The sequence below is a fragment of the Mauremys mutica genome, chromosome 17 (genome assembly GCF_020497125.1).
Source record: "Mauremys mutica isolate MM-2020 ecotype Southern chromosome 17, ASM2049712v1, whole genome shotgun sequence".
Classification (NCBI taxonomy): Eukaryota; Metazoa; Chordata; order Testudines; family Geoemydidae; genus Mauremys; species Mauremys mutica.
Window position 1 is genome coordinate 9,316,211 of NC_059088.1, and position 9,533 is coordinate 9,325,743.

A 9,533-nucleotide genomic window follows, 5' to 3' on the forward strand; every position below is an offset into this window, starting at 1 on the left:
CCAGCAGCGCTCGCCGCCCCGGCACCGGAGGGCACTCAAAGCCCTTCCTGTGGGGAAATAGCTCCTCGCTCCCCCGCTGGTGGGATGGGCAGGTCCCGGCCTGCCTTGGCCCAGAGAAGGGACCTGCTGAGTGCTGAGCTCCAGGAGTCTCCCCCACAAAGGGGACGTTATTGTCTGTATCTCGGCGTCTCCATCAGCAAATACAAATATTTATTTTCTGAAATTAGTTTATGGACCCAGGGGAACCGTGTGGCTGGACTGACACAACTACAGGGATGCTGGTATGCGGCAGATGGGATCAAGCAATCAAACATCTCAGGGAAATCCTCAGTGCCACACGCAGAACGGAGCCTCTGCCTGCCTGGCCGCAATGTTTCAGTGCAGAGGGTGTTTTCTGCCATGAACGACGTGCGGCCAGCAGGACAATCCAGATCCAAGGCTGAAACGCCGGAAAGCCACTCTCAGGGCCTGGACAAACTTCACTTTGCCCTGTCTTGAGCTCTTCAACCAACTGAGCACGAGCATTCAAATTCCAGAACAGATGCATTCATCAGAGAAATGCAGCTATTAATTCAGTTAGCTGCTCCAGAGCTGCCAGCATCGGGGACACCAGTGAGTGCAATTCCTTATGTGTGTCCAGGGCTGGGAGTTTTCCATCTATAGACGATTTCTGTCCCCTAGACATTTGGGGGGAGCTGTGAAAAATTGAGGGACTTTTTTTGAATTACTGTCCATATAAACTGTATAAAATCAGCTTGTTTGTAGTTTTTTAATGCACCACTAGGTGGCAAATGCCATTTCTGTTAATGATCATTTAAATTATTTACTCCTGGGGGAATTCTGCACCAAAAAAATTTAAATTCTGCACCAAAACATTAAAAGTTCTGCACACAATATTGTACAATTCTTCAAAATTCCGCATGTTATCTGTCAAAAGAACACTATAATCCCACCAGATTCAATTATTTTGGTAATTTATTTCAAAATACCTGTTAGCAAGTATGTCTGTAACAGTGCAGGCAACGAAAAAGTTTCAAGAAATGTTTTTTTTTTTGATAAATAGATTCCTTACTAGGCACATTAATACAGAACTCCGAGTGATAATTCATTTAAACCACAACACAGCTATGTAATTCCTGCAGCCCTCAGAAGCATTGCAAAGGCCGGGGGGAGTCGGGGTAACAGAGGAGCTGAGGGAGGGCAGGAGCCTGGCAGTAAATCTGGAGGGTGGTCGGGTGTGGGTGGGAGAAGCGTGGAACAGGGTTTTTTGAGGGGGGGTTGTTAGGGAGTTGGGACCCTGCCCCATGCAGACCCTGGCTGACCCCTGGCTTCTCCCATTTGGTCAGGCACATCTGCCAATGTCCACGTGTCCCTAAACCCCCTCCCCCATCCCTATGTGTCCCTGCACCCCCATTCAGCCCCCCCCTCCCTGGCAACTGATGGCCAGGGCCCATCCTCTGCACAAAGCCGCTGGGGGAGCCGGAGAACAAAAATGGACAGGAGCCCGTGACAGTCCCTGACTTTACTAGAACCAACGGTAACAAAATGGGGCGTTGGGGGGTCCAGCACCCACCTCAGCTCCAGCTTCAGGGTTTCCTCCCCGCCACCATGGTGGCTGGGAGCTGCTTGGGCCGCCCTCCACCCACAGCGACTGGGAACAGGGGGAGCCCCCTGCCGCCTGCCACGGCTTGGAGCTCTGGGGCTGGTGGCCGGGAGCTGTGGGGGGGTCCTGCCGCCTGCGGTAGCTCAGAGCTCTGGGTCCCTCACTGGCTGCCAGCTCCAGCCCCACTGCCCCGGGGCTGAAGCAGGAAATGTCACGGAGGTCTCTGGAAGTCACGGATTCCATTAGCTCCGTGACATCATCGTAGCCTCACCAACCCTTCTGTGTCACCCGCTGGCGGAGTCGCTGCCGACGGCGACGTTGCGGGGCAGGGCCCTGGGGGGGGCGGGGGGGCTTTCACAGGGGTACGATTCAGGCAGGCTCCCTGGGGAGCTCGCGGTGTGAACAGGGGGCTGAACGCCCCGAGGTCAGAGACTGGCTCTCGTGAGAGTCTGGCTCGAGGGGGGTCACGGCAGGAGGGGCCTGTCTGAACTTCATTCCGAGCCGTTCCAGAGCCCCCAGCCTGGGGCCCGGGACACGGTGCTGCCTAATTTCCCACTGGGGTCGTTCTAAGCCTGATCTGAGGGCACGGAACCGCTTCCATATGAGGCGAGATTAAAAAGATTAGGGCCGTTCAGCTTGGCAAAGAGACGACTCAGGGGGGATATGATGGAAGGCTAGAAAATCATGCCATGGGGTGGGGAAAGTGATGAGAGAACTGCTATTTCCCCTGTGCCACAGCACCATAACCAGGGGTCACCCAATGAAATGAACAGGCAGCAGGTTTCATACAAACAAGAGGCTGTGCTTTTCCCCACGGTGCACAATTAACCTGTGGAACTCCTTGCCAGGGGATGTGGGCATGGGCAAAAGTATAGCAGGGTCCAGAAAAGAACTAGATCAGTTCCTGGAGGATGGGGCCATCAATGGCAATTTGCCAGTTGCTCAGAGACAAACCCCCCTGCTCTGGATGTCCCTAAACCTCTGTCTACCAGAAGCCGGGAGGGGAAGTCAGGGCTGGGTCTCTCCAATATGGCCGTTATCTGGGCACTGCCCTGGAAGTTCTGGTTGTGCTACTGTCGGGGACAGGACCCTAGACTAGCTGTGGCCGCTCTTCTGTTCCTAACAGGCTTCTTGATGGTCCCACCCACGAGAATTGAATTTTTCCCATTTTAAATAAATAAATAAATAAAATTCCAGAGCATTTCGTCTCCAGTGTTTTATTCAGTGCAGCAACATCAAGGGGATGTGAGTCCATCCTGGAGCCGAAAACCCCTGCCAGCGGGGAGAGCGGCTAACGCAGGCTGCAGGGTGGATTTCAGTGCTGTGTCGCTCTTGCACCGGGTGGGAATCAGGAGAGAAGTTTCAGCAGCAGGAGCCCAGCGAGGGCCGGGAGGAGGATCTCGACCAGTCCCGGAGCCACGCCCACCGCGCCAGAGGCCACTGTGCATTTGGCCGTGGTTAGATCTGCACTGCTGCCTGCGAAGGTCCCTGAACCCACTTTTATATTGGTGCAGATGGACTCGGAAGCGCAGCCCTTCATGACCGTCTGCATTTGACTTCCACCTGCGTGTTTGGGAGAAACAGGTGATTGTCAGGGGGGCAGCTCCACTCCTCCAGCTGGACTAGGACACAATGGCCTCCCCCTCCTCAGGGCCTCACCAACCTCCCCTGACCCCCACAGCCTTCACCTCTCCATCTGTCTGCTCCCACCAGCCTGTCTGGCCCAGGATGGCCTCCCACTTCTCCTCCGCTCGGACAGAGTCTCGCTGTGTGTCTGTAAACCAGTCACTTGCAGCCCCGATCCAGAGCCCACTGACAACACCTACATTGGATGAGGCCTGTATTAACCCCACAGCTCATCTCCAAAGCAGCAGCTCTTTTCTGGTGGCAGTAGTGGGATCTCTAAACAGGGCAGCTTTGTAGTGAATTAAGGCACCATGAGGGGACTTCGCAAAACTAGGTTCAGATCCCAGCTCTGCCACAGCCTTCCTGTGTCACACTGGGCAAGTCTCGGTACTGCTCCGTGCCTCAGTTTCCCCACCTTTAAAATGGGGAGAAAGATCCTTCATTTGCCTGCTTAGATTGCAGGCTCTTTGGGGACAGGGACTGTATCTCACTAGGAGTCCTTCAGCATCTGGCAGAAGAGGGGACCCCGATCTCAGTCAAAAGTCTTTTTGGCACCCAGCAGAAGAGGAGACCCCAATCTTGGTCAGGGGTCTGTCCAGGGCCGGGCACAACAGGGGTTCCCAGGACTAAGCCAGGCCCTACAATAAGGAGTTTATAGACTTAACTATTGACAGGCAATGGACGGAGGAGAACCAAAGGCACAGGGAGGGGAAGACACTGGCCCACCCCATAAAGCTTTATGGAAATATGCTTATGAAAGTAAATACGACATAATTGGAATATGTTTTATCCTACACAGGCCATGTAACATATCTCTGCAAAGGTTATGATCTACTGAATCTATTCCCCCTATTTGTATGCACGTGTCATTTTTGTGTTTGAAGTTATGAATATTGGCTGTGTACTGTCTTGGTTTTAACTAGAGCATTTGGGCAGCTTCTTGAGAAAAAAATGGGAAAATTAAGTGCCCAATCAAGAACCACTTAAGCCAACAATGAACTTGAAGACACCAATCCACAGCTGAGCTTTCCCAGGAATGTGGCTTGGCTGGTAAGAAACTCAGTCATACATGGACATGTGACTTGCCCATGTGACTCCAAAACTCCATCTTGGAGCTGGATTCTACACAGGGGGAGGGAGGGGTCTCCACCCACAAGAGAAAGTCTATTTAAACCCCTAGGAGACCCCTCCATTTTGTCTTCAGCTGGCTAAAGAGAGAGCCTCTCCGCCTCCAAGGATACCTGAAAGAGACTGGAACAAAGGACAGGAACTACAGGGGGTGGGAGTGATTGCTGGACCCAGACTAGAAGGAGACTCGTCTGGAAAAGGAAGCTCACTGGAACTCCTCTGAGGGTGAGATTTTATCTGTATTCAGTTTTCTTACTGTATTAGATACAGACTTGAGTGTTCTATTTTATTTTGCTTGGTAATTCACTTTGTTCTGTCTGTCATCACCTGGAACCACTTAAATCCTACTTTTTGTATTTAATAAAATCACTTTTTATTAATTAACCCAGAGTATGGATTAATACCTGGGGGGTATTATCTCTCTATTGGTGTTATAGCGGGTGAACAGTTTATGACTTTACCCTGTATAAGCTTTATACAGGGGTAAAATGGATTTATTTGGGTTTAGACCCCACTGGGAGTTGGGCATCTGAGTGTTAAAGACAAGCACACTTCTGTGAGCTGCCTTCAGTAAAGCCTGCAGCTTTGGGGCACGTGGTTCAGACCCTGGGGCGGTGTTGGGGCAGACGGGCGTGTCTGGCTCAGCAGGACAGGGTGCTGGATTCCCAGGCTGGCAGGGAAAGCAGGAGCAGAAGTAGTCTTGGCACATCAGTTGGCAGCTCCCCAGGGGGGTTCTGTGGTCCAACCCGTCACACCAAGTTCACAGTGGAGGCCAGCGCTGGGAACAGAGCCCAGGTGTCCTGATCTGCAGCCGATACCTTTACCCAACGGCCCCCACCCAGCGTCTCGCTTCTGCCCAAAGGAAAAAGAACCCCTGAATAAATGAACGGAAGTTACCAGATGTTATGGTCCCAGCAATATCAATACACTGCGTCTCAGGTCCAGTACACGCTATGGTTTGTTCATTGCATTGACCAGTGTTCAACGCGTAGCAGCCACGGCAGCTCCGGCCATTCAGGGTGGTGTTAGCCAGGGGCACTGGGAAGAAGCGGAGCAAACGCAGTCAGCTCGGGGGACGAGCCCCAGGAGGCGTCGGGGCAGGGAGAGCAGCTGGGGGCTGCACAGCTCAGCCCTGGGTGCCCCCTGCAGGGGGAGCTGTAGCTCCGGGGGCAGCAGGAGCGGGGGAGGGGGTTTGCAACAGGGACCCCTGGACCCTGCCCTGGGTGGGGCCAGCCGGGTTCACACCTGGTGGGAGCCTAGAGCCCCACCCACTAAACTCCACCCATTCTGGGGCTCAGCGTTATTCCATGGGGCGCCCCCTGCAGGGCGGGAGGACCAGGCTCAATAAGTTAATATGGGGCAGGTTCCAGGCAGCAGGAGGTGCAGAAGGATGGGGCAGGAGAGGCGGAGCTGGGGAGAGGTACCTGTAACTGTGGTTGTTCTGCAGGCGTCTCCCACGCAGCAGGTGAAGCTTGTCCTTATTTCCATTCCATTCCCGAAATTCACAGAGACGGGGCCGACTTTACATTCGCTGGATGGCACACAGCCCTTGAGAAAGCTCTGTCCCGTCACTCCCGCTGCACAAGAGGAGAAGGCTGAGATTTGTTCCCCTTCCACTCCCACCCCATCAATGCCCTCTTCACAACAAAGCCCTGTGCCATTAGCCTTCCTCTACCCATGGGGAAACTGAGGCACAGAGAGACGTGATTCACCCACAGTCCTACAGGGCCAGACAAAGAGATTTTAGCACCTAAACCCAGCACTTACATCCTCCAGCTCCCCACTCAGCTGACACCGAACCCTGCGGGCCCGAATCTCCTGCCCAGAAAGTCCTTTTGATGCCAAAGTTCCCACCAGGGGGTAGGTGCCAGGCTCCTGAGATCCCGACACTGGGCATCACCCCTTAGCCACGGCGGGATTCACAGACTAGTTGTTCCCCTGACGATCTCACCTGCAGGGCCGGAGCCAGGGGATGCCTTTGGTGCACGCACACCCGATCCGGCCCTGCACAAAGCCCAGCCAGGGGAGGAGATGCTGGGCTGCTCCCCCCGGATACCCAGGAGCCCAGTGGGTCGGACGCTCCCCGTGGACATGGGGGAATCGGGTTCCAGGGAACGATTTACTATTTCATACAATGTGCGTTTTTTTCAACAGGAGAGACTGAGAGACCCACCCAGAGGCCAGGGGGCCAGGCACGGCCGTAGGAGGGAGAGATCTGCGCTGAAGTCCCCAGCCTGATTTTGGCTAAGTGGAGATTTGAACTTGGCTCCCCCAGGGCCTAGCTGAGCACCCAGATGCTGGGGTCTCCTGGCAGCCCCTCTTTCAATGCCGTCTTCTGCAAGGAAGGGCTGACCCAGTTCAGATGCCCGACTACCAGTGAGGGGTTCCCAGCTGTGGATCCCAACCAGAGATTGGCGCCTCCGTGAAGCCAAACTTAGGCCACACCCCTCTCCTCGGCCTTTCCTATTGGCTGGCTTAGGCGGCCCCTGCTGGCTGTGCTGGCTTCTGCGGCTCCCTTCCTGAGTGGGCCCCGGCCCACGGGCTGGCGAGTCACCTGGACTGATTCCCAAGCACAGCTGCAGTGGACACATGTGGCCACCAGCGGCTTCAATTGCAGCCGCTGCAGCTTTTGGGGTCCCAGAGCCCCTTCCCCAAGATCCCAGCACCAGCACCTGCCCTGCCCCCCGGAGCAGCACTAGGGGCTCAGTGGTGTTTCCTTAGAGCGCCGTGGGGCGGCTGGCTCTGTCCGTGGGAGGGAGGACCTGGCTCTCTCTCCTCTCCCCCTTAAAAAAAGTTAAAAGTTGCAGGGCCTTTTATTTGAGACCCACTGTTGCAATACTGAGATGCTTTTTACATACTAGCCCACAGGGTGCAGCACAGAACCCAGGAGTCCTGGCTCCCAGCCGTTTCCTGGTGGAACCCAACCACCCCAAGCCCGTCCCAGAGGAAGGCGTAGAATAGAACCCAGGAGTCCTGGCTCCCCAGCCTGTTCCCTGATCCATGTCGGTTAGGGTCCATCTCACCTACCCATTGTGACATCGGTACGAATGAAGGCACAAGAGTCTTGCCCAGTGGGGCAGGTCTGCATGCTGCCCGTGCAGTTGTTTCCTGCTCCAGTGCAAACCTCACACTGCAGACAGGTCCCTGGAAAAGGAGAGAGAACATGAGGGTCTAGATTCGTCCCTTCCTTGCACCCTCACTTTCCCCTGAATTTAACTGAACCCAGCTGCAGATCTGGCCCCACTGACACCAGTGGAGCCACAGCCCATTGACCTCAACTGGGGATGATGATGTAGAAATGCCTTTCATATCACCTTGAGCTCATGTGCCTGAGAATCAGATCTGTTTCCTTTCAGACAAACCCTCGGTGCACATCCCCTTTCAGGAATGTCCCTGGTTTCTGGCCAGCTCTGAAACGTGCCCAGTCAGGACACAGTTCTAGTGATTTAAAGAATAAATATTTCCTCCCATTTCCAGAATTGTTTCACTCCTTTCCACGGGGACTTTCCTCCTCGGACGTTGTCACTCAGACATCCCCAGCTCAGCCCCCGTTATTCTGTGGCTGCTTTTTGGTTACATTCACTAACGGTTTTACCTGACAGGCTGCTCTGAGGAGTTCGAGGAGTTAGGAAATCAGCCCCTGTAGGAACAGACCCCCCTCACCCGTAGCCAGGAGAGCAGCGAGGATGCAGACAGCAAGAGAAGCCTCCATGGTGATGGGGAAGCAGTAGATCGGCGCTGGGGTCTCGGATGCAGCCAATTCTCTGGCCGGAGGATTGATCACAGAGGGGCTGAACTGAGATCAGAAGAAAGGTTGCACATGCATGATCCAGTCGACAGGGGTGCGGAACCACTGAGCCGTTTGGCACAGTTCTGAGGTAGCCCCACTTCTGACCCCTTGGTGGCTGGTATGTTTATGGCACCCACACAGATAAGTCAGAGAGAAACCTGAAATGCTCCTGCTGGAAGGTTGCAGCATAAGATGACTCTGTTTCTGGGCATCCAGAACAATCAGCCACAAGAACAGAAATAAGAGAGAGAGAAAGCAGGCTGCTCCCTAAACCGTGGGAGAGAAACCAGGCAGCTGCCCATGGCAGCGAGAGACAACTCAGCCCACTTTGTTCTGGGCTTGTTCTTTTCAGGCTGCATCTGGTCCCACGTCTCCCTGCAGAGCCCCCAAGACTGCCAGCAGGACCAGGAAGCCACCGTCTCTCCCCCTCACCCCTCTTAAAGTGACAGTGTGCCATTGCAAACAGTCCTCAATACAAAACATCCATTAACAGTCATATGGTGGAGGAGTGGGGCTGGGAGCCAGGACTCCTGGGTTCTAGCCTTAGCTCTTGAAGGGGAGTGGGGTCTAGTGGTTAGAGCAGGAGGAACAGGGAGCCAGGACTCCTGGGTTCTAGCCTTAACTCTGGAAGGGGAGTGGGGTCCAGTGGTTAGAGCAGAAAGGACAGGGAGCCAGGACTCCTGGGTTCTGCCTGCAGTTCCAGGAGAAGAGTAGGGTTTGGCGGGTTAAAGCAGGGTTACTGGGAGCCAGGACTCCCAGATTCTATCCTTGGCTGCAGAAGGGGAGTAGGGTCTTGTGGTTAGAGCACAAGCAGATGGAGGGGTATCACTTACCAAATGCTCCTTAGAGTAAAGTTTGCCTGGGTGAAGTCGGTGGCTAATTCTGCGAGTGGAAAAGCTGTGCCAGGCACTTCCTGTTACACCGGGGCTGCCCCTGGCTCTCTGCCTCTTTTTAGAGAAGGGCTCAGGTACCTGCTGTGATGCAATATCGAAACTTGAACAGATCTGCACACTTTAGAGTCTGTACGTTCCTGGTCCCCTCACCAGCCCTGCACGTTGGGCGTCTGTGCACACTGACAAATTCTCCTCCCTTCCTGCCGGGAAATCGAATGAGGGGAATGAGTGAAAGCAACTCCCCTTGGAAGGCTAGGGGTGGCGACGAGGAGTAGCCTGTCACATGTCTGAGGGAAGGAACGGGGCAGCAGGACTCCTGGGTTCTGTTCCTGATGACATCTAGATTAAGACCAGGACTAATGTGTCCTACTCCTGTCCTTGGGGAAGCGGGATCCAGTGGTGAGAGAAGTGGGGACGGGAGCCAGGACGCCTGGGTTTTATAGAGTGGACAGTGGGGCACAGTGGCGTAGGGTTGGGTGGGCCTTGGAACTCT

General features: G+C 54.5%; 1 protein-coding gene and 1 long non-coding RNA gene across 2 annotated transcripts; both read right to left on the minus strand.

The window, feature by feature from the left end:
- Positions 1-2,951: 2,951 nt before the first annotated feature.
- Positions 2,952-7,388, minus strand: LOC123351917 (phospholipase A2 inhibitor and Ly6/PLAUR domain-containing protein-like). Its single transcript, XM_044991608.1, has 4 exons — positions 7,385-7,388; positions 5,782-5,934; positions 5,255-5,395; positions 2,952-3,166 (listed from the first exon to the last, which is right to left on the minus strand). The coding sequence occupies exons 1-4, from the start codon at positions 7,386-7,388 to the stop codon at positions 2,952-2,954; spliced, it is 513 nt and encodes a 170-aa protein (XP_044847543.1).
- Positions 7,389-7,413: 25 nt separating this feature from the next.
- LOC123351409 lies at positions 7,414-9,071 on the minus strand. The gene is made up of 3 exons (XR_006574021.1): positions 8,981-9,071; positions 8,021-8,153; positions 7,414-7,501 (listed from the first exon to the last, which is right to left on the minus strand). It is a non-coding gene; the product is annotated as an uncharacterized LOC123351409 (long non-coding RNA).
- Between the last annotated feature and the right edge of the window lie 462 nt (positions 9,072-9,533).